The 25,544-nt window shown below is 43.7% G+C and overlaps 1 protein-coding gene across 2 annotated transcripts in view; it reads left to right on the forward strand.

Annotated features, from left to right (window-relative positions):
• The window catches only part of LOC142776302 (cytoskeleton-associated protein 5-A-like), a 317,071-nt gene extending 294,644 nt beyond the window's left edge, over window positions 1-22,427 (forward strand). The window contains exons 2-7 of one of the 2 annotated variants that reach the window (XM_075879720.1): window positions 13,503-13,578; window positions 14,638-16,053; window positions 18,417-18,716; window positions 20,406-20,633; window positions 21,063-21,248; window positions 22,304-22,427. In XM_075879720.1, the coding sequence (XP_075735835.1) occupies window positions 13,522-13,578; window positions 14,638-16,053; window positions 18,417-18,716; window positions 20,406-20,633; window positions 21,063-21,248; window positions 22,304-22,399 (2,283 nt within the window). In that variant the 5' untranslated portion in view covers window positions 13,503-13,521 and the 3' untranslated portion in view covers window positions 22,400-22,427. Of the gene's footprint in view, window positions 1-13,502; window positions 13,579-14,637; window positions 16,054-18,416; window positions 18,717-20,405; window positions 20,634-21,062; window positions 21,249-22,303 lie in introns of those variants that run through there. The other variant, XM_075879719.1, reaches the window with a different exon arrangement.
• The last annotated feature ends 3,117 nt before the right edge of the window (window positions 22,428-25,544 follow it).

Here is a 25,544-nt window from a genome sequence, read left to right on the forward strand (position 1 = left end):
GATGTCATCACTAGTGACTCGCGTGACGTCATTTCACCTAAGACTCACGCAAGCACTCTCCAATGTGCATTCGTGCATATCAAACAAAACGTCTTTGAAACAGCAATAACTTGAACGATGTTACTAGGCCTAGTGACGTCATCACTAGTGACTCACGTGACGTCATCACGCCTATCACACACGCACGTGGTGTCCTAACCTGTCTTCATGCATATCAAACGTAACGTCTTTGAGAGAGTAATAACTTGAACGCTGTCACTAGGCCTAGAGACGTCATCACTAGTGACTCAAGTGACGTAGTCACGCCTATCACACACGTACGTGGTGTCCTAACTTGTCTTCATGCATATCAAACGAAACGTCTTTGAGAGAGTAATAACTTGAACGTTGTCATAATGTCCAGTGACGTCATCACTAGTGACTAGCGTGACGTCATTTCACCTAAGACTCACGCAAGCACTCTCTAATGTGCCTTCGTGCATGTCAAACGAAACGTCTTTGAGAGTGTAATAACTTGAACGCTGTCACTAGGCCCAGTGACGTCATCACTAGTGACTGGCGTGGCGTCATCTCACCTAAAAGTCATGCAAACACTCTTTAATGTGCCTTCATGTATATCAAACAAAACGTCTTTGAAAGAGTAATAACTTGAACGATGTTACTAGGCCTATTGACGTCATCACTAGTAACTCACGTGACGTCATCACGCCTATCACACACTTATGGGGATTGCCCTAATAGAGGGCAATCCCCATACTGGAGATACATACTATTGCTATTTGCAAATGGCCATTTGCTGAGGCGCCATTCAATGCTGTGCCTGGCTCGTGCCTTCCTTTCTACATTCTACACCACGCCGTTTCTTATAGGTTAGTGTGCTTGGAATAAGCGTACCTGTTTAGTGTAGAACGCCTGTCCATTCACAGTACTGCGGCCTGGCTGCCCGCATTTTCAAGGCATTCTACGAAACACGAGAAGCAACAAAAAAGACGCGTACATCTACCCACACGACGAGCTGGAGTAAATGCGTCGCGGAGAGGTCAGGGTATCGGTTGAATGTCGCGTAATTGAGTATGGTTTGGAAAATGCTTAATTGTCATTTCGCCTTCATTATTCCTATCTATTGAATGAAGGAGAAGCGTTGTCCTCAACGAGTGATGGGACGCTGTTGTTGGGTTGTACCACACTGCTGCTTGAAGGTACTGTTGCTTCCATCGCATCTACTCGAATCAAGAAAAGCGTCAAGTCGAACAAAAACCCTGTAAAGACGCCTTTGACTGAATTCGAAACGCGCAATCTGGTGCCTACGTATTCTAATTAGCTGGAGAACGGCTGTGCAGCGCGAGAAGTCAGTTTTTTACTAGCTGACGCTGCCTGCGACGGCCTTCAAGTTAATGTTCTCTCAATGACGTTTCGTTTGATATTCATGAAAGCACGTTAGAGAGTGCTTGCATGACTGTTAGTCGTGATGACGTCACGTAAATCACTAGTGATCAAGTCGATTGGCCGAGTCATAAGTATAACATTATTGCTCTCTCACAGACGTTTCGTTCGATATGCATGAAGAGAGGTTAGGACAGTGCGTGCGTGAGTGATAGACGCGATGACGTCACATGAGTCACTAGTAATCACGTCACTTGGCCTAGTGAGAGCATTCAAGTTATTACTTTCTTGAAGACGTTTCGTTCGATATACATGAAGGCAGGTTACAGAGTGCTTGCGTGGGTGTCAGGCGTGATGGCGTCATGCGAGTCACTAGTGATCATGTAACTAGGCCAAGTGACAGCGTTCGAGTTATTACACTCTCAAAGACGTTTCATTTGATATTTGTGAAGACAGGTTAGGACACCGCGTGCGTGTGTGATAGGCATGATGACGTCACTTGAGTCACTAGTGATCACGTCACTAGGCCAAGTGACAGCGTTCGAGTTTTTACACTCTCACAGACGTTTCGTTTGATATTTATGAAGACAGGTTAGGACACCACGTGCGTGTGTGGTAGGCATGATGACGTCACTTGAGTCCCTAGTGATGACCTCACAAGGCCAAGTGACAGCGTTCGAGTTATTACACTCTCAAAGACGTTTCGTTTGATATTTATGAAGACAGGTTAGGACACCGCGTGCGTGTGTGATAGGCATGATGACGTCATTTGAGTCACTAGTGATCACGTCACTAGGCCAAGTGACAGCATTCGAGTTATTACACTCTCACAGACGTTTCGTTTGATATTTATGAAGACAGGTTAGGACACCGCGTGCGTGTGTGATAGGCATGATGACGTCACTCGAGTCACTAGTGATGACGTCACCAGGCCTAGTGACAGTGTTCAAGTTAATACTCTCTCACAGACGTTTCGTTTGATATGCACGAAGACAAGTTTGGACACCGCGTGCGTGTGTGATAGGCATGATGGCGTCACTTGAGTCACTAGTGATGACGTCACCAGGCCAAGTGACAGCGTTCAAGTTACTACTCTCTCAAAGACGTTACATTTGATATGCACGAAGACAGGTTAGGACACCATTTGCGTGTGTGATAGGCGTTATGACATCACGTGAGTCACTGTTGATGACGTCACTAGGCCTAGTAACATCGATCAAGTTATTACTCTTTCAAAGACGTTTTGTTTGATATCCATGAAGGCACATTAAAGAGTGCTTGCATGATTTTTAGGGGAGATGACGCCACACCAGTCACTAGTGATGATGTCACTGGGCCTAGTGACAGCATTCAAGTTATTACCCTCTCAAGGACGTTTTGTTTGACAAGCACGAAGGCACATTAGAGAGTGCTTGCGTGAGTCTTAGGTGAAATGACGTCACGCTAGTCACTAGTGATTACGTCACTGGACCTTGTGACAACGATCAAGTTATTACTCTCTCAAAGACGTTTCGTTTGATATGCGTGAAGACAAGTTAGGACACCACGTACGTGTGTGGTAGGCATGACTACGTCAGTTGAGTCACTAGTGATGCCGTCACTAGGCCTAGTGACATTGTTCAAGTTATTACTCTCTCAGAGACATTTCGCTTGATATGCATGAAGACAGGTTAGGACACCACGTGCGTGTGTGATAGGCGTGATGACGTCACGTGAGTCACTAGTGATGACGTCACTAGGCCTAATTACAGCGTTCAAGTTATTACTTTCTCAAAGACGTTTTGTTTGACATGCATGAAGACAGGTTAGGACACCACGTGCGTGTGTGATAGGTGTAATGACGTCACGTGAGTCACTAGTGATGACGTCACTAGGCCTAGTAACATCGTTCAAATTATTACTCTTTCAAAGACGTTTTGTTTGATATGCATGAAGGCACATTAGAGAGTGCTTGCATGATTTTTAGGTGAGATGACGCCACGCGAGTCACTAGTGATGACGTCACTGGGCCTAGTGACAGCGTTCAAGTTATTACTTTCTCAAAGACGTTTCGTTTGATATGTATGAAGACAGGTTTGGAACTGCGTGTGCGTGTGATAGGCGTGATGACGTCACGTGAGTCACTAGTGATGACGTCACGCGGCCGATTGCCAGCATTCAAGTTATTACCCTTTCAAAGACGTTTTGTTTGATATGCATGAAGGTACATTAGAGAGTGCTTGCGTGAGTCTTAGGCGAGATGACGTCACGCCAGTCACTAGTGATGACGTCACTGGGCCTTTTGACTGCGTTCAAGTTATTACTCTCTCAAAGATGTTTCGTTTGATACATATGAACTCAGGTTAGACACTGCGTGCGTGGGTGTCAGACGCGATGACGTCACACGAGCCACTAGTGATCACGTCACTAGGCCGATTGACAGCGTTCAATTTATTAGCCTCTCGAAGACGTTTCGTTTGGTATACATGATGGCAGGTTAGACATTGCGTGCGTGGGTGATAGGCGTGATGACGCCACCTAAATCACAAGTGTTCGTCAGTTGGCCGAGCCATAGGTACCACTTTATTGCTCTCTCAAAAACGTTTCGTTTGGCATGCATGCCGGCAGGCGAGTAAATAACGTGCGCGGGTGATATTTGTGATGACGTCCCCTGAGTCACTGGTGATATGGTGACTTGGCCGAGTTTTAGGTATCAAGATCCCGCCCTTTCAAAGACGTTTCATTTGATATGAATGACGGAAGGTTGACAGTGTGTGCGTGGGTGATATGCGCGAGGACGTCACCTAAGTCACTCGTGATGAGATCATTGGCCTAGTTAATAAGTATCAAGTTATTACTGTGTGGACGGCGTTTCCTTTGATATGCATGTCGAAGGTGTGAATAGTGCTTACGCGGGTGATAGGCGTGATAAAGTCGCGCGAGTCACATTGTTTCAATAGTGACTCATTCATGGTTCATAGTTTTTCCCTGTCAAATTCACTCCAAAGCTATTCACTCCACGCATTCCCGAAAATTCTGGGACGTTTTGAAGTCACAATGTCATCAGGATTAAATTCACTGGCGTCCAGATTAAATCGGCTGGCGGTTGGATTAATTTCAGTGGCGGCTGGATTAAATTGACTGGCGCCTAGATTAATTTCGCTGGCGCTTGGATTAAATTGAGCGGGAAAACCTGTATATCCTTTTAAATATACTGCCCAAGTTTTCCTTTATTTCGTCTGACGTACATCAGTGGGTGCTCTAAATGTGTTGTTAAAGGAGCACGCTTCGCCACAACATTAACGTAAGGGCTGTAGATGTTTGCCGCTGTCTTGTCGTTCGCACGCCTTTTTCTCCGTTCGGCCTTTGCTCGGGCGCCACACGCCACGTTTTCCTGGAATATGCATTCCGACGGTGATTCGAATTTTAGTCACTTCCGTGGCCTTGATAGTTATGGACTTAGGTCAATCTTGCGCGCTTTATCTATATGAACATAAAAATACGAGCCCCCAGTTTTTGGTAATAAAAAATGTTTATACAATCGGCGGTGATAACCAACGTTTTTTTTCTGTATAAACTGACCACTGAACAGGCACCTGACTGTCACATAGTATACTTTCATTAGGAAATATAAATTGTGGGGAACGTATGTCACGTATCTATTTTGATTACCAGTGCGGGCAATCATCTCGTATCTCAATGTCACGAGATGGCATAGTTTCAGCATTTCGAAACTTTAGTGGGCCTTGACCAGTCCGAGTTGTCTTTCTCCTGCCAAGAACACAGCATATGGACTGCAATTCCACAGCTTCTTTTTCTTATCTATATTATTTGAAAGAACTGCAGAATATTCTGCGAGGATTCCATCACTCCGATCATTTTTTCTAAAGTCGCTGTGCAATGAAGCCGCCATTTTGTTTGTCTTTTTCACTTACTGCTTCTAGATGGAAATTTTAGATTAGAATGGTGGACCTGTGAGTTTCTAACCCTGCGCCACTTCAATCTGAACCAAGATCTTCATATAAAAATTACAGTTCTTTGTTTTGCTGTAATGTGGCTCGAGTCTACTCACGGGTGCTTCTCGGGGACCCTAGATCACTGGGATCAAGAGAGGTGCTGAACGTCTCCTAACTTCTTGTGCTCTTCACCGTGGTTGGTATGTTTTTTTCGCAATCCTAAAGTGTTGTTTTTTCACTATTGAGGTCAGCATGTACAGAGAGTTTCACCAATTGTGCGAGACGTGAAATAAATTTGACATTCACCTTTGTATATAGGTTTGCTCTAGCGGCAGCACTGATGAATTAGTGAATATCTCGAATGAGACATTAGGTAAAAAACAACTGTCTCAAGTCGCGCATGTAAGCGGTAGGCTCAATAGAGAGAATCGTAGCCATTTCTTCGAAGAACTGCCTTGATCATTTTCAAATTTGGCCTCTGAGAATTTCAGCAATCTGGCCTATAACACTGTCAAACATAAAACAAAGAGCGCAGTCGCGAAAGGTCACCATCTTCCTCGCCATCCAAATAGCTATAAGTACTCTACTCCTGCAACGGTCAAGGGATTGATGCACGAAAGTGACACCTTATGCTGCTACATCGAGGAAAATACAAAGCACCACCTCAACTTCTCATACGCCAAGTTAGGCGTTTGGCGGTGCACACTAAATTCATTGATAGCGGCGAGCCTGGAAGCTTTGGTGCAGTGCACAGGATGAGGTAAGAGTACTGTTGAAGTAAAGTGCCCATCAACACTGGTCACTCAAGGGCTTCATGTAGTATACACTAAAGCGTACTTTTGCCTTGAATATGCCAATGAGAATCTGCAGTTAAAACAGACTCACAGCTATTGTTACCAAATCCAAACGCAAATATCTGTAATTGGAGCTGAATACTGCAATTTTGTTGTTCGGTCGCCTCCATTTTCGCACATCGAGAGAATACCTCGAGACATCGGTCTTTTTGAAGGTGTGCTGCCACAGGCTAAGACGTTTTTTAGCCATGTGATTTTTCCAGAGCTTTTCGTAGAGCGTTTTTTCAAGAAAGGAAACTGTGGACACTTCAAACAGAACTGATGCAGAAGCCTTCTGCTGCTGTGGAGGCCCTGAAGCATGCATGATGCTAGGATGTGATGGGGGCAAATACAGATATAAAAGGTTTCACTACAGCTCCCTAGGAATCAAGCGTGCTCCAAAGCTGAACACCTGGTTGTGTTCTGATTGTGCTACTCAGAAGAGTCGCAGAGAATGTTTCCAGCAGATGTCAAAATACCAGTTGTTTGAAAGAAATAACGTTATGCATTTCGCTTAACAAATAAATAACCTTTGAGAAGCCTACCAACATATTGATGGTGACTTGTACCCACAGATGTCTTCCTCTTTATTTATGCATCAGTATAGCACGAGGCAAAGCCTTCCTGCGTATCACTCAGATATGGTAATTGTAATACATTCCGCAACATTTCGGTGCGAACAAGTACAAAATTAGTCGCACAGGAAAGAAAATGCGTAGCCTCAACAACATGCAATGTATCTGCCATAGGTTTCTGCTGAAAAGCAATCACTTACGTTTACTTGGCAGGCTTACATTTACTTGGCACCAACAAAAACATGATATAATAGAATGTCTAATTAAAATTTTTGCATGCAGCAAGTATTTTTAAAAGAACATTGGGGTGAGTTAGTGATTGCATTTGCAGCTACTAAAGATCATCGCTTTGGTTCATTGGCACCTACAGATAGGCAGAAATTTGCAAGCGCAAAGCACACATTAAAAATCTTGTCCAATGCAGTATATTTGTCACCTGAATTGCTTGTGACAAATTCTATTGGCTGAACAGCTTTCATGATATTGAACTTGTTTCGAACTACACCGAAGACCCTATCCGCGTGTATACGCACGGTGACAAGCTTGCGGGTGCTGGCAAATTCAAGTGCCGAGAGTTCAATTTTGCCTTTTGTGAAAGCCGGGATGCGAGAGTGGAACCATACAGGCCCACAGTGTCTGTGATCTCAAAGCCCCTGTCTGGGAGCACGACGTCCTCATGTGCAAGTTTTCAAGTAGGCCACATTGCTGCGGGATGTTTTTGTCACTCGATTTTCCACCCACCCTTCTGGAAGGAATGCTATTGCGTTTTGGGCACTAATAAAACTTAGAAATTTATTATTGTTACTCGCTTCATATTGGGACGATATCTCGCTCCTTGTCAGCAAAGATGATGGCCGTTCAGTCGTAATATCAAAACAGTCTATCACGACAGCCAGCTTAGTTCCAAAAGAGTCTACAAATGCCTGTGGCATTGTCCTCTGAAGTTTGCTTCTCTCTGGCCATACTTTTATAAACTTAAGTCTCCAAACTTCCCCATGCAGCAATCTTTCCAGGATTCTGCTTGCTGTGAAGTGTGAGATCCCAAACAACAATGTCAGACAAAATTGTTGCTGCCTTGGGGAAGCCAAAAAACTACAGGCCTGCGCGGAAGGCACAGCACAGTTACAGCGAAAGGTAGAAGAGCGGTCATTCAGGGCCTTTTCAAAACACTCATTGGGTAACTGCTCCAAAATGCACACTTGTTGGGTACCAACTACGGCATTAATGATAATTTCTGGGTAGTAGGCCGGCATTCGCTATGCTATTTTTCGTCATTCTTCTGAAAAGCGTGGTATCCGCTAAACACTTGCAAGGAATTTTGTGCCAATTGTTCATGCAGTGGCTGACGACGAGGAATAATGGTTGAAGTGGATATGTGCCACAGTTAATAGGGGAATGAAAACAAGCTTTTGTAATGGGTTGGAGCATTGAACGACCCACTCCTTCAATATTGACATTGTGTGACAAGTGGTTGTTCTTTTGCTCTTCTAAAACACTTTATTACTCATATCCACGCGATTCTTTTCCTGACATCAAAGCTGCCTAAGGCAAGTTTGCGAACAAGTCCCAAGCACTGGCATGGCTCAGTGGCAGAATACTGGGCTAGCGCGCAGTGGACCAAGGTTCGAGCCCTACTGTGCCCTTAAGAGCAGGTTTTTTTTTTACTTCATGCTATAGTGGTTACGGACACAGGCGGCGGCAGTAGTGGACAACTATACGGCACCACACGTGACCCGAGTTGTGATCTTATGAAAACAGCTTTCGCTGTAAAATGCAAGGCAGCAACAATTAGCTTCCTTACGGAAGGCAACGCTACTAGGTGAAACATTGGCTCCAACAACATTCGCTCCCTGTTCAAGGATTGTACATTTCCGTGTGCTCAGATTTGTGTGCTTGTTAAGAACCCCAGGTGGTTGAAATTTTTGGAGTTCTCCACTACGATATCTCTCATAATTATAAGGGGTTTTGGGACGTTAAACGCCATATATCAATCAATCGAGGATCGTACATCTCTTCAAGCCTCAATTTTCCACTGAACTTGTGCGTTTTCGAGGGGGGTTAGCAAATATAGTAACGTTCATTCAAGTGTTCGAAGGGATAGAATATTTGTAGGGCCTAATTTGCACCAGTCTCACATAGGCTATGGAGTGTAAAATGACACGCATGCAATGGCACAGCCAGAAATATTATTTTTGCAAGGGAAACCACTTGACTCCTATGGTAACGACGTGGGCTAAGTGAGCGCATTCACCCATCGCATTGCATCAAGCATCCCTGTTATAGACAAATTCCATAACACTGATCTCAACACATCTCAACACTGATCCCAGTTTCAAATGCGTGGTCGCACTCTACTGGCACTCAGTCAGCCTCACTGGTAGCCCGAAACGGTTTCAACTGGACCTTGTTGGTGAATCATCTGATGGGTTGTGATGCGCACAAAGGATGGGACACAGAAGAAACACAGGTAGACAGACAAAGCGCCACTAACAACAGTTTATTGAGGCGAAATGTGACCTTTTTTATAGCAACCGCTAACACTCATTTCACATTAGGAAGCCAAGCAAACATGAAACTAACATATATGTGTCTTACTAGTGAGATATGCAATTTATTGGGCCGATAAAGAGACGGATGGCACAATTAGGCATTTATCTTTGAGAGATGAGACATTGTGAGCTTCAATATTTAGGCGTCTAATTTCACTTTTGTTCTTTGCAATTACAGTAAAAAGTGTGGTTGCAAACTTGAATTTCAACGTTCCACTGTATGTTACAGATCCCCCCCCCCCCCCGCTCTTAGCGCCGCCGTGAGTACGGATTCGTAACTAGTTACTTCGCTCATAGTGGAGCAAGCTATCGACATGCTTCGAGTAATCTTGTATATCTATAATACATGCATCAGTGGCGGGCCTGCGTGACATTTCGATAAAAGCGATAATTCAAATAAATCGACTTCGTTGTAACGAGGATTTACTGTGTCATACAACTCGCACGGTACTCCAAAACATTAAAAACAACAGACACGAAACACAACACGAGCATCAATGCAATCTCATGCATTAACTATCCAAGCACACTTATGGACTAGAATGTTCGTCAAATGAATTCAGTCCAGAATTCTTGGAACAAAGCTTGAATGCTTCTCTTCCAGGAAACACTTGCTCAAAGTCGAGCACCGGTAGTCCTCCTGCTGTGTCCAAGGTATCTCTTCCTGAAAACTCTCGCGTCGTCAACTGACCGCACTTCAATAACAAAACTTGCTCACCGGCATCCTATCTGCCACTCACGTGTTTCCACTGCAGGGCACGCCTTCAACCACTGGCGGAATCATACACTTCATCTCCTGTTGCAACTCCCTCCGCTACTTGCTTATATTCACGAGCCGTTGGGTTTCTGAAACTTCTAGGCATACCGCACAGCCAAGGCTGTGGAAAGAGTGGGACCTTACTCGTAATTTCCCCGCCCCGTGACGCAACCTGAGAGTGACTCACTAACTCCTTCTTTCTCGATATTTGAGTTTGCTCGGCATTCCATCCGTGACTTGGTCGGCGTGGCAGCGGCTCTTTCAAGGAAGAGAGGGAGGTGCTCGCAAGGTGTCTTTTTACGCTTGTTTGTTCATTGCGCCGGCTTCTGTCATGTCTGACTAGCGCCTGCTTATTCCCGTAGGTGATGAAAATCAGAGGCGGGGGCTTTCTTGAACACTCATTTGTGGCAATCAAATGATTAAAATACTAAATCATTTGATAGCGATGCTTCGACCTAAGCTAAAATTATCTGCAGCCACCAGTCTAAGCAAACCACAAATAAAAATATTTGATATGTGGGTTTAACGTCCCAAAACTGATTGTGAGAGACGCCGTAGTGGAGGGCTCTGAAGATTTCGACCACCTGGGGTTGTTCAACGTGCAGCCAAATCTGAGCACATGGGCCTACAGCATTTTCACCTCCATCGAAAACGCAGCCACCGCAGCCGGGATTCGATCTCGTGACCTGCAGGTCAGCACCATAGCCACTAGACCACCGTGGCGAGGTAAAAATGAAAAAAAAAATAGGTGCCTTAAATATTTTCGAGAGCCCGTTAACTTCTTACACGAAATGCGACCCCCCTGGATCAATTTTTTGTGTGTGCGCTAATTTAAATTTTCCAGGCAAATATACTGCAGAACGAAATTGTGTAAATTTTGGGGGGGTGACCACAAAGAGACAAAAATTATTTCTGTTGTTATATACTCAGTGGCCCAGCCAGTTTGTCATTTGGAGCAAATTTGGAGCAGGAAAAAGTGCTTTGCAGCGGAATAAGATTGAAGCATGAGGAGCTGTTTTTTGGAGCATACTTGGAGCAGACAACACAATCATTTGGAGCAGAATATGTCTAAATTTCCAATTAACACCCTTCATGCACATGCTGGAAATGCTGCTGCAATGTAAACAAGGAGACGAAGCCGACGTCCACGTCTTAATCAAGGTCTTAGCACAAAAGAGTTTCGCACTCTGGCTCCACTGCACTGCACGAGATGTGAACTGAAGTGAAGCATTCATAACAAAGCAAACATGCAACAATGGTTTCTGCGAATGACAGGAGTCATAATGTCATTTTAAAAAAAGTCCTGACTGAAAAACAAGCTGTCAGCAATTAAAGGAGACTAAGAAAGCTTGTTGCAACCTAAAATACACTGTCTGAAGTTACCTGCAAACGTAGTGCATCAGTAATCGTCACAATTCACTATGAATGATGCTCCATGATGTTAAATAATTTTTTGAGGCATCAGCACCAAGCAACATGTTCCTTCAACTTTTAAGAAATTCGAATGGAGCACTTACTATTCTTGGTCTTCCAAATAATTAGCAATAGTCCTAAAGAAATAAGACTGGTACAAAGTAAACCACCATGAAAATGACAGGGTCAGTGGTAAATCTAAGAATGAAGAAGAGAAAGCCTCTTCTTCAAGGCAGCCCTGAAGAAGAAAAGTCTGCTAGTCAAAACGTTGGCTTCTGCGGTGACACCCCGTTTTCACGATTTTTTCCCTCCCAATATGCCATCGAGGTGCATACGAGTCCCCATGCTACTCACACGGTTAGGAAATAACCATGGCTTTGCATGAACAGGCCAGATGACAGAGGACAACCGATTGGTTCGGTGGGTGAACCGGGTTTTTTTTGGGTGGGGGGTGGGAATGAGAGTTTTTTTTTCAATTCTTTTCGCTTACTCGGTAATGAATCTGCCTGACCGCGCTCTTTCTGGGCCCAAGGGACGACAACGAAATGAATTATATCAAAATTACTAGCACACACAAGACACTCATTCTTTTAGCATTTGTCTTGAGCGTTTAAATAAGCAGTCACGAGTGAATGAAACCACGGCATTGTTTAAGAACCTCATTATATGATTTGACTGGTTTGGCCAGTGAGCGACTCTTCCGACAATCTCGCCGCGCGTATGTTCACCTTGATGACCGCCGCAACAGCGCGCCCATTTGTTCTGTTAATTGTCATCTGCTCTCGTTTCGTCCGAGGCATCACCTGTTTTATCCACTGCCATGCGGAGAAGGGATCCCTTCCGCCGCTCTTCCTGAACGACGGTTTGAAAGTAAACAAGTCGCTTGGTGACATTTGAACGGAACGGAACGAGTCTGTTCCGCACCGTTTTACCATAATACTAGGGAGTTTTAGTGCTGGGTGCGCATTCTCTTGGGGCGTTGCGGGCTTGGGGTGCGCGGCGTTGCGTGCCAGTGTGTGCATTCCTATATAGATGTATTTCTATATATTGCTTATTGTGACATTGCTGGTATATGCCACAAAACTTGTGATGCCTTAAGTAGTGTATTTGGTTATACACTTGCAAAAACTTGTCTACCTCTCGTGGTAACCTGCAAGGAAATGCTATGCTATGCATGTTCTTAAGCCAGAGAGGATGCTTTAGGAACATTCTTATACTGCTTGAACCTAATCTTTAGACAAACGTATGTTATTCTCGGCTAGTAGATTGTTTAGGGAACTCTTCTGTTTTCTTTTGACTGAATAGGAATTGGATGTTCTTTCAGGCATTGCGTACATTAAAAATTGAAAAATGTGTCATCTTACTTGAAACCGCCGGTTTATAATGACATTGTATTTAGTGGGAACGTTTCTTGCTGCACCAGCTTTTACTGAGAATTTCTTATTGGAATAGCCACATCTTTACACGTAGTGGTTATGCAAAAGCCAATTTTTTTATCGGAACTGGCCTTCAGAATCATTAAACAAGCCTTGAAAAAATCTTTCGTGTTAGTGAATCTACCATAAATATGGTGTTTCCAATTGTGATGCAGTGATGGACTGCTTTCTGGTAATATCTGCATGCATAAAAGAAATATATTGTGCAATGTACTGATTTATGCAAATTTACTTTTCAACTTGCTCTCTTGTAGGAGTGGTCAAGAGTGCCTAGTAAACAAAGCCTTTCAACCTATAATGCTTTGAATGAAGAATACCCTTTACAGTACCATGCATTTTTCGTGCGCTTTATTCGCGTTTATTGGAATGGGTTTCGAAGATGCATGCAGTCAAGCAAGTTCACGCCGATTTGTATCAAAGGGATGAATTGTTTTCATACTCCCGACACTTTCAGCCTGAAATGCTTTTGTACCCTACTACTGGTGGTGCTAATTTTAGGCAGTTTTCATAGAAAACAAAACTCTTTATTTTTTAGCCTTATGTTCCATTGCTGTCTGTGCTTTTGTACAATCACAGTTGTTGCTAATATTTACTTTCATGGCTTTGCTGCTTTTATTTCAGACAGTTCTAAATTGAAAACATGGCTGATGACACTGAATATTTGAAGCTGTCTGTGGAGGACCGTTGTCAGCATAAGGTATTACTACTGTTCACTTCATTCACTACTCTTGGCTGACAAAACAAGACTCTACTAATAAGAAATATAGAAAGACAGGGCATTGTGCTTTTATACCAATTCTGTTTTGTTCGTATTCCTGGCACTGTGATCAAACTGTGAAAACTGTTTTCTGTGTTGACATCGATCTCAGCATTGGTAACTGTGATGCTAGTTTATAAGATAGGCATGCATAGTACTTCTAATAACTTGGGCATTGCACCGAAATAACAATGTGTGAACAAAGCTTTTTTGAATTCAATGTCAAATCAAGCATTAGTCGCATATTGACAGCTTTTTTTCAAGTTGTGTTGCTGACAGCATTGCACAAGACTGGAACACTGTACACTAACTACTGCCCACCAGTGGCATAGTATTCAACGTGATGTCACTACCTCCAAGTAAATTTGACATTAAAATTTTAGATGCTTAGAAACCACCAATGTCTATCAGATTGTTGGCTCCGTATCATGAGACATCCTCGTACTACATCCACAGGGTTATAAAAGCTTTACCTGTGGGTTATATTTTGATAGAAAAGGGATGTAAATTGAAAAAAAAAATGAATCTTGCTTCACATGAAATAGACATACGATTTTGTATTTGAAAATTTCTGACATCTATACACACGTACAACACATCCTTGATATAAGTAGTAAGTACAGATTGTCTTTTGCATACTTATAGAGAATGTGAAGCCTAACTTGTTTGAGCAAAGTAACATATTCACCAATAACGTGTTTGCTTGCTTCTTCCTGTGTTTGTTTTTAAATGTGGTGGCACTTTTCACTATCAGTGTCTGTGTTATTGCTGAAAATGTGCAATGCTGTATCTGCCTCTTGCATTGTTGGGTTTAATTTTGCTTGATTTGAAGCCACTGTTCGAAAAGCCTGTTATTAACATTGAAGTGTATAGTCTGCCAAGCTATCGCTAAAACAAAGATTTCACATATTGTACAACCCCCAATGTTTCAAAAATACTTCCTTACATGTATTGCTGTTTAGTTCACTTACTACGATTTTTCTTTGTTCTTTCTTTCAGCTGTGGAAAGCTCGTCTTAGTGGGTATGAAGATGCCACCAAGCTTTTCGGTTCCGTCATAGACCCCAAGAGTCCAGAGTTTCAGAAGTTTTTGCCTCTCATAAAGAACTTTGTCACAGATAGCAATGCTGTGTCTCAGGAAAAGGGACTCGCAGCTGTCCTGTCGTTTGTTGAAAATGCCCACCTGGCCAATCGCATATGTGGCGACGTCCTCACCGGGCTCGTCACCAAGTGCATCGCCGCTCCGAAGCAGAAGACACGGGAACTGGCGCAAGAGATCATCTACATGTACGTCGAAATTGAGAAGCAAGATGTGGTTGTGGAGGAACTTGTCAAGGCACTGGATAGCAAGAACCCGAAAATAGTGGCGGCATGCGTGGCAACACTGCGAGAGTGCTTGCGTCTGTACGGTGCCCGCGTTGTATCCGTAAAGCCTCTCTTCAAAGCACTTCCGAAACTCCTCGAGGACAGGGACAAGACAGTGCGTGAAAAAAGCAAGCTGCTGACTGTCGAGATCTATCGATGGATTGGAGATGCCCTGAAACCAATGCTGCAATCTCTGAAGCCCATTCAGGTGTCCGAGCTTGAAGCAGAGTTTGCCAACGTGGAGAAAGGCACTGCTACTGCCGAGCGTTACATCCGTTCGGAGCAGGCACGAAGGGCACAGGCAGCTGAGACTGGCACCAATGGCGTGGATTGTGTCGAAGAGGTAGAGGAGTGCGGTGGTGATGGGGGTGCCACTGTTGACGCGTACGAACTGCTAGAAGCTGTCGACATTCTCTCCAAGCTGCCCAAGGACTTCTACGAGCAGTGCGAGGCGAAGAAGTGGCAAGAGCGAAAAGAGGCGCTAGAGAAGCTCCTTGAGCTCGTGAGCAATCCTAAGCTCGAACCTGGTGACTATGACGATCTCGTCAAGGCACTGAAGAGGATTGTGGCCAAGGACAGTAACGTAATTGTAGTGGCGCTCGCAGCCAAATGCTTGGCAGGGCTGGCAGCTGGTCTGAGGCAGAAGTTTCACCCATATGCGAATTTGTGCATTTCGGCGTACTTAGAAAAGTTCAAGGAGAAGAAGCAGAACGTGGTGACTGCTCTGAGGGAGGCTCTGGACAATGCATTCCAGGCCACAAACTTGGAAGCAATCCTGGAGAATGTGACGGGGGCCCTGAGCAACAAGAATCCACAGATAAAGGCGGAGACGACCCTGTTCTTAGCACGTGTCTTCTCGAAATCTACGCCGGCCTTGTTGAACAAGAAGCTGCTGAAAGCATTAGTGACGTCGTTGCTCAAGACTCTGACTGACTCTGACCCAGCTGTGAGGGAAGGTGCAAGCATGGCCTTGGGGACAGCGATGAAAGTGGTCGGCGAAAGGGTGATAGCACCTTTTCTTGGTGACCTGGACAATCCCAAGATGGAAAAGGTAAGCTTAATATATTCGATAACTTTCTGTTCATTTCACAGGCACAAGGGGGGCATCCAACTGTACATACGAGGCCTGCTTTGTGCACGGCTGATACAGGGTAGGGTTGTGTAGCTGAAGTTAGGGATGCATGCAGCCACTCGCTCTAGGGGGAGGGTGCCTGAAGTAACATTAAAAAAGGAAGAGGGGGGCGTGGTCATGACTTTGTTAGCAGAAAAACCATTTCAGCAGAAAAACCATTTCATAGCTTAAATACTGTTTATGTGTGCCCCCAGTGGCTTCACTCATTTCTCCTAATTGCTGATAGGAGGTGGAGTACAAGCACTGAAGTGGGGGGGGGGGGGCTGACACAAGCTTTGGGGGGATCGCTCCTACTGCCCCCCCCCTTTGGATCCGCCACTGGCTGAAGTGCTACAGTTGTTCCTGACTAGCCAGTCTTTCTCCCTCTCTCCATTTGTATTGTTTTCTGATAACTAATATTTTTCATGCCATGAGAACAAATCAGTGTTAACAAACATAACCTGGATGACAAGGAACTTTATTACTTGGGAGGTATAGTCTGTACTTGAAGTCTGGATTGGTGTGGTAGAAGGCTTTTAAGGGTTATTGCTTTATTAGATGTCGCCTAACTAAACTGATAGTGACATCAACGGAGCCATGGAGAAAATTATTCATATAGTTTTTCAGCAGTGGTGTGGTGATTTATAGAAAAGGAAGTAAAGTGGAAGAAAAAACACCTCGCTGCTGGTTAACCTAGGCTTTAATTAGCAAAGCACACTTTTCCCCCCTTTGTTTTTATTGTATGTTTGCTATGTTTACCTCATTTCGTCCTTAGTTTTATTTGTTTCCTATTTATTTTATTACCTTGTTCTGGGTCAGATATAAGATTCAGATATACGTCGGCTCTCATCGGGTGTGCTCAATGTTTCTTTTACTTAATCTCCGCTATCTTGTATCGTTTTTTCCTAATTCATAATCCACCCAGCTTTCCACCGTATTGCTTAAGGAAGAACATGGATACCTCGGTAAGCCATCGCAAGATTTTCATGTGAAGCAATTTGCTTGGGATTTGGCTAAGAAATTTCTCATATAGCAAACAATTCATGCAGTTCCTGGTCTCTTTAGTTACAACTATATGTGTAGGCCCCACCACAGTACAGCAAAACTGTAAACGGGTGTTAAGCATAAGTACAGTAAAACCTCCATAATTCAAACTCGGTTATTTTAAAGTCGTGCCTAATTTGAAGTATTTCCGCGCGCCCGTATTTTACAGTGGAAGTTTAAGCAGATAGTTTGAAGCGGCGGTCAGCATAAGTTGGGTTAAGTCAAAAACTTCGGCTGCAGTGTGCCAATTCTTTCTGATCCTGATTCCAGCGCAAGTCCGCAGAAACGACAGCCCTTAAGAGCCATTAGGCAATCTAGTTTAGCAATGCTAATGAGTGACAGCTGAACCACCTCAGCCTTGCTACTTCCAGCACAAAAAATATAATTAAAAATAAAATACGGTCTTGTAATCGACTTAAATGTGTGCCCACGGATAAAAAAGATTGGCTTCACTGCAATACAGTAAAGATGCACGGGCAGCAAGTTTTATGCTTTTTGCAACGTCGGCACGTCATGATTTACCTATTCTTTCTGGGAATTCAAAGAAATTAATAAAAGTGAGTCTGGTGGCATTCGCGATATATGCGACTCTCCGATTGGTGGTTGCTGGAGCGATTTGTGCACTTGATCTGCTAGCTGTGTTCTCGCCTACAATGCCTACTTTGATAACTCTGTTTGCAAGCTTCAAAGATGACGTTTCTGAGCCAGAACACTTAGCGAATTTTGTCACTGTTTATTATTAAGTTCTTTATTTTACGTGCTAACGCAGGGAGGAGCAGGCGACATGCTGTCCGCATGTCACTGTTCTGTTGTAGTGAAGAAGTCTTTTTTTTTTCTGTTGATCACCCCCTTTTTTATTATTATTTTTTTGTGATGGCAGCAGCGAGGCCTGGAATTGCCCTTTGTTTTCGGCAATATTGTGGCCAGGTATTGCTGGAAAACATAACCCTTGGAACCGCAAACTCGCCGACACAGCAAACGACCAGCCCTGATTACTTTGAATAATTTCAAGTCCCTTTCGTCGCACTTTTTGTATGTTCCGTTAATTCAAAAATGGGCTTAATTCAAAGAATTCTCACAGTCCCAGTGACTTTGAATTAACGAGGTTTTACACATGTAGAAGCGAGGAACTGTGATTATCAACATTATTGTGCTAGCTCTTTTTCATGTCCTCGGTCACGTGCCCTAACTCGGCATATCGGCAGCCTGCGAGGTTTGATGTTGAGCTCTGTAACTGAAACATTTCCCTGTCAAAACAGGTAAAAGAGTGCTGTGAGAAAGCAGAAGTGGTTGCTGCACCACCTCAAAAGGCCCGTCGCAAGCCTGCTGCTGCTGCTGCGTCCTCGGGCACGAGTAGCACAGAGTCAAAGCCGGAAGCACAAGCCGCCCCAGAGAGGAAGGCTGCAACTGCAGTGGCCAAACCTCGTGGTGGTGCCCGGGTCGTGAGACCGGGGGCTGCTTCTTCTGCTGCGCCATCGTCTGCCCCTGCAAGAGCCACGCAAAAGGCTAAAGTGCCTGGACCTGCGAAAGCACAGTCGGGCAGCAGTGCTTCTTCCAAGGTTTGTGCCACCCCGGCCTCGGTTATTAACTGGAATGGCAGCTTTGCCATTGAGCTGGAGGTTGCATGTGCGGCACCAGTCGCAACAACCACATCTTCAATGCATTGTGATGCAAGACGACTTGTGTTTATAAACGTTAAAAATCTTGGGCGAGGAAAAAATTAATTCAGAGGTCCTGATTCATGCCTTGTAATAAAGTCTTTGTAATTGCCACATAAAAAAAACCTCGATTAGTTATGGTTTCCAGGTATGTTTTCTTCTCTGCTTTTCCTGTGATGGGGGTCAGTAGCTACACCATTCCTATTGCTTAGCACAAGAATGCTTTTTATTTATTGCTTTTCTAAAACATGACTGCTATGGGCACATTGGCCCACCGCCGCGGTGGTCTAGTGGCTAAGATACTCGGCTGCTGACCCGCAGGTCGCGGGTTCGAATCCCGGCTGCGGCGGCTGCATTTGCGAGGTGGGCGGAATTGTTGTAGGCCCGTGTGCTCTGATTTGGGTGCACGTTAAAGAATCCCAGGCGGTCGAAATTTCCGGATCCCTCCACTACGACGTCTCTCATAATCATATAGTGGTTTTGGGACATTAAACTTCACATATCAATCAATACGGGCACATTGGCATCCCATCATGTGCTGAGTGTATTTTATTTTTCTAAGAGTGTTGCGTTAAAGTGCTCATTATGCAGAAATATCAGTGTCTGCATCTTTGGTATTGAGCAAATAATCAGTATTGTCTTTTGAGAAAACTCGAGATAGATGAAAACAAGTATAATAAAACTGTTTTGTTCAGGTGTGAATCGAACGCAGGTTTTCTGTGTGGCTAGAAGGTGCTCTACCATGGAACCATTGGAGTTTTTGAAATTGCTTCGAAAAAAAGTTTTAAAAAATGTTGTGTAGTGGGTGGAGTCCCTCACACACGTAATATACTGTACCTAGTGTACTTTTAGTCTGTCCTCGATTGCGACTGCATTTTCTCCCTTTTTTATTGCATATTTTGTAACGCAACCACCCTGTAACGGCCTTCGGCCAACCGTATTGATAAATAAATAAATAAACAAACAAATAAAAATTTCGCATGGCAGAATCGTACTCGAATCACACCAGGTGTCGAAAAAAAAAGAGAATTGTAGAACGAGTTGGCGGTTCAAAGCTGCCAATCCCTTACAAAGTGTGCACGGCACCTTTCGGGCGATTAGCTTATTTCGCCTATTTGTAAAAGGAAGAATTGTGGCCTAATGGACACTTGGCAACTGTTCATCCAGCAAACATTCTAGAATGGTTTGAAACAGCCAGTCTTACTGTTGAAGATGAAGCTCAGGCGTTCTCCTAGATTTTTTCTTTTTTCTTTTTTAAAGCAGGGAGTTCGCCTCATTAATGGTGGTGTGATAGTGATGACGATTGAATGGATACTTAGATTAACAGGCTAGTTCGTATCACCTGTTGGCATTCTAAGAACACAGTATTAACTGGGAAGGCCTTCACAAGCTTTTTCATGTGCTGAACACCCCATCTGTGCACAAAGTGAGGGTAAATTTTGTATGCACACGCACACACACATGCACCCTATATCTGCACATCCATCTATTTCAGTGGTGTTGCACTCCTTGACTACTTTTGTTTCGTACCCCTTTTATTCTTACGAAGGTCTCCTTGTTTCACATTCTCTGCTGTTTTTGTCTTTGCAGCCTGTGTTCTCCGAAATGGCTCTGGCAGACGAAGAGGTTCAAGGCCGAGCAGCAGCCTTGTTCCCAGAGGAAACGCTTGCGGCTTTGGGGAGCGCAAACTGGAAAGATCGTTTGTCTGCCGTTGAGAAGATGAAGGAAGTTGTCGAGGCTATGGAAGGAAGCCTGCCTGTTCAAGTCATTGCGAAGACGCTGTGCCGTAAACCTGGACTTCGAGACACAAACTTCCAGGTTTTTCATTTTCTTTAATATTCGTATGAAAGCTTTCTCTTCTATATACACACGAAGCGCATTCTAACAAAATTGCATCTTGCACGAATGTTCGTAATGTTCGAAAATTTGTTATAAAAGTTTATTTCCAACACTATGTATCTATTGCAAGACAATTTTCCTTTATTTTGTTGTAACGGGTATTTATTTTTATCTGTGTTCATTATATTTTAGTTTCGAGTTTGTATAAAGCATCGGTTATATTACCAGGTGTGTTGATGTGTGTGCAGATGTACAACTGTATAACTGTAAGACTAGAGCTGTATAACTTCTTGCAATTATACTGTAACTTCGATTTCCAGATTTTCAGACTCTCGATATAGAGTCTAGGGTTTCGTTGCTGTTTCTTCTTCGATCTCTCTGCATGCCAACCTATGCATGTCTGCGCAGGTGCTGAAGCTGAAGCTGGAAACCTTATTGGTGGTACTGGGTGGTGGGCCTGTGTCCCTGTGCGTGGCCGATTGCATGTTGGCAGAGTTGGTGGACAAGGTCGGGGACACCAAGAATGGCCAGGGCGCCGCATCTGCCCTGACGGCCTTGGCTGAGGCCACCTCCCTAGACCATGTTGGCCAGGAGGTACTGGAGCATGTCTCCTACTCGCATTCATTTGATTCTTGCGCTTTAGAAATTCACAATTCATGTGGACGTCGTAGTTTACATCCATTTGTGGCATTTGGCACCTTCTGGGCCAAATTGCTATTCAACAAAATTGCTATTCACCGAATTCACCTTTAGTCAAAAATTTATGCACAAGCCTACTTTATTCACTAAATAAGGTGCTCCAACTTTTCTTTTTTTCTAGCATTAACTTTCTCGGTCAGTGTTTGCAGTTCAAACTTGGCAATGTGATGTTCACTTTTTCCACATTTTAAAATTTAAAGAAAAGATTGTGAACTTCACTGGCTCTTCCCTTGTTCTTAGTGCGACAGGTTAACCAAAAACAATAGCTGCGCATTCTGGTATTCATCGACGCATGCTCAAGGCAAGCATTGCAATGCACTTGTGAAATTAATCTACACATGCTCATTGTAATGAAACATGTAAGCTAGGCAATGTACCTTGGTGTGATATATATATTGATTTCATTTAATTTTTGCCTTTCATAAAAACCGTGATTGCCAACAGTGTTTTTTAAGAGTAAAATGCCACAAAATTCTTCAAATAATAGGGCAGTATGAAGAGATATAGTGTTGGTCATGAAAAAAAAAGCTTTGTAGTTTTTAACATGAGAGCCCTTGACAAAAGTTTACTCCTTCATCCTACCCCCACAATGTCTTCCTTACAGCTGGCCTATACCTTGTGAAGAGCCGAAACTGGGTCAACCTACACAGCTATACTCAGCCTAAGCACCTGAGTTGTCAGGTGCTATTACTCGTAGTTTGCTTTACTGTCATGACTAGCATAGTCTCTTGTGCATTTGCTAAGCATAGTAACTGTGTTAACACAGGAAGTAGATTACAAACTCTGCTTTGCTGCAGCATCTTAGGCAAACTGGGTTTTAGCTTGAAGCCCTTTTAGAGCATGTGTTTATTTTAAACTTTTAGTTAAAATATGCTAGATACTGAAGCTTTCAGGTTGCTTTGTGAGTTTCTCTTGTATGTTAGTACCACTTTATTTTTTTCCTTCTCCAGGTTCTCCAGCTTTGTTTTGCCCAGAAGAATCCGAAAAACCAAAGTGAGAGCCTGATGTGGCTGGCCAATGCTATCAAAGAGTTCGGGCTCAAGTAAGTTTTTTCAAAAACTGGGCAACTATGCATTTCAGACACACCGGGTTTTAAGTGTGGAGCACTATAGATCCTCGAGATGTCGTATACTGCCACTGCATTGTGTAACGCAGGCAAAACCACGTATAGCATAGCCATCTGTAACACCAAGAAGTCTTCCTCTTCTTGTTCTTTGGGTGCCGCGATGATGATAATAAGTGTGGAGGAAATCAGGAACCCGGGACGTCGTATGCTGTCACAAGCTGTCACCACTTAGCATAATGCACGCAAACCCGCATTTAAAAAATAAAAGAAAAAGGGGGAAAGCAAGGGATACATAGAAGAAAAGAGGGAGAAGGGAATAGAAAAAAAAGAAAAAGTAAATGCAGAAAACTTCAAAGAAGACAGGAAAAAAAGAGGGAAGAAATAAAACCGAAGAAAAGCAAGAAATGCCGCCCAGCTCTGCAAATCCTTCGGGATTTGCACAACTAGTGTGAAATCACCTTAATTTTTTGCCAGAGCAGTCAACGATCTAGTGTTGTTTGAAGCATTGCAATGTACTTCACTTGTCTGATGTTCACATACTTGTTCTTTTGCAGGGTTCCAGTGAAACCAGTCATAGAAAGCATAAAAAAAGGTCTGGCTGCTTCGAACCCTGTGAGTATGAGCCAGAGCTTTTTTTTGTGCTGTACAGTGCGACTGTTCACCACTGTTGTTGCGTAAATGTTGCATTTTGTGTGTGAGGACTTGTCTGAGGAAAGTGCAAAGAGGGCGCAAATGACGGATGGTGAGACAGCAAAGCCAGGTGTTTCCGCAGTGCAGGGCTTGCGATTACCACCATGGCTGTGGAAGCTTCCTATTGCTTTTGTGTGAAGGTTTCTCTGCGCATTCACTAGCGACTGTTGGGTATTGTGAACACAAGTGGCTCCATCCTTGTAAACTGTTTGTTAATGGAGACCTTTTAATTTTACATTTTCTTCTCAGTGTTGATGCAGACGTCCTAGCTGCATTTTGCGATGTCAGACGATCTCTTCAGTAATATTGAATGAGTGAATTTGACTCTTGTATGAACAGGCAGTCAGAACAGCGTCCATAACTCTGGCTGGTGTTCTGTACCTCTATATGGGCAAGACGCTGAGGACCTTGTTTAAAGGGGAGAAGGCCGTCCTTGTGCAGCAGCTTGATGCGGAACTTGCAAAGGTTGGTGGCGTCATTACACACCTCATGCAGGTTGATGGTTGATGGCGTTTAGCCAGTGTTGTTTTAAGCTCTTATGAAAAGAAAGCGCCATTGCGGAAATTCGCCGATTACCTTTCAAGTATGGATGTGCGAATATTTGAAAGTTTTGAATATTTATCAAATATTGCATTTGTGATGTTAGTATTCAATTGGATAATGCATATTCGATAATTTAAAATATTTGAACAATTCAGAATATTCTTCAAATATTCTATCTTCACGAATATTCTGTCACATGTTTCTGCTGTGAAGAACTTCAGATTTGGCACATTTCCAATAACACCAGTGTTTACTTCATGCAGTGATTACTAAGTTCATGCAGTTCATGTAGTGATTACTAAGACTTCGACCCGAGTATTATATCGCCTTCACAGCAATTCATGGAAGCTTGGTGACAGCTATCGATGAATGCGGTGACAGGTCATCGTGACAAACCTACCTGTGATAAATATCTCAATTTAAATCGTGTACTGCTTGCTCGGCAGTATGTGGGGCTTGGTTGTTTAGCGCTGTTACTGTTCGTGTAAGCGTACCAACCACTCCATCTGTTGCTGCATTGCTCATCGAAACGAAGGCAACTCGTCAATGCTGCATTGGGTCGACAAAATAGCTGTTGTAGCGTATTTCGGTTCCGTAGTGAGCGAGTACGAAGAAAAAACGTCTGTGCACAAGGGCAAGTGCACGCGTATATTACAGAGAGCGGCACGGACTAAGTGAGCTTAGTAGGTGACGCACTGCACGCAAGTATAGCACTCGGCGTGACGTGATGATAACGCGTTTCATGTGTAGCTGGGCCATTTTTCACTAATGAATGGCCTTGCAAACATGCGCAACAAAGCCTTACAAGTCGTCAATCAGCTGTGCCGCTACTTCAGCATGTATTCTCTTCATAGTTCCCAAATTATTTCATGGTCGCACATATGGTCATGTGAATAAGTTGGTGTTTCTCCGTGCAGTGGCAAACAAAAGGCCACGCACTTTTTTGTGCAGCAGCTTACAATGGCGTCATAACATATAGTTCTGTAATGTAAAGCGGCAGACAGAAATTTGAGGCACTTAATGCGTAGTTTCACTGTGTTCCCGACAGCACCTTCGGGAATGCGTCGTATACACATCGCACTCGCGCGGCAGCGTCTCCTGCAATCAATCCTCTATAGCTTCGTTTGTGTGATCTCGCTCTTTTGCCAATATCAGTTAACTGCCATTAGCAGCCAGTGCGCCGAAAGGGGTCGCGATGCAGCTTAACAGTGCCCTCGTCGCTGTGAGTTGTGGCTCCGTTAACAAAAAGGTGTAATTGGGGTGTCTTTCTACCGCACATCAATAATCGCCTATCTCACATGTGCGTCTTGTGCTATCACAGCGCCTGGTACACCTTGGCAACGATCGTGTAGCTATCAGCGTGACAGAGTACTCTTGATCGGAAATTGGGGAGTGGGCAGTCCTCGAGAAAGGGAACAGAAACAAGTCAAATAACGAGGATTCCTGTGTAGTTGAAAGACTCCCCAAGTTCTCCTATTTGTCTCAGTGGCTTGACCGGAGAGAACAGGAGCACAAATTAAAAAGAAAATGATAAAATCTGGGGTTTTACGAGTCAAAACTGATAGTGTGAGAATCTGGCTGAATTGTGACCACCTAGGCTGCTTTATAAATCGCTTAGTCTTAGGTACGCGTGTGAACTGTTACATTTCACCTCATCAGGATATGGCTGCCATGGAGGAATTAAACCAGGGGCCTCATGCTCACTACCACTAGTCATCATGGCAGGTAGAAAACCTTTCTTTTTTTGTAAGAGCAACCACAAAAAATAATTAAAAAGCAGTACGAAAATTTTGTTCAAAATGAGAGTTGAACACAAGACATCAGAGTCGCAAGCTCAATTATTAGTCATATGCTTCCTGGCAAGTACTGGTGGTGGGCATTTTCGTTTTTTG

Source organism: Rhipicephalus microplus, chromosome X (genome assembly GCF_043290135.1).
Source record: "Rhipicephalus microplus isolate Deutch F79 chromosome X, USDA_Rmic, whole genome shotgun sequence".
NCBI lineage: Eukaryota > Metazoa > Arthropoda > Arachnida > Ixodida > Ixodidae > Rhipicephalus > Rhipicephalus microplus.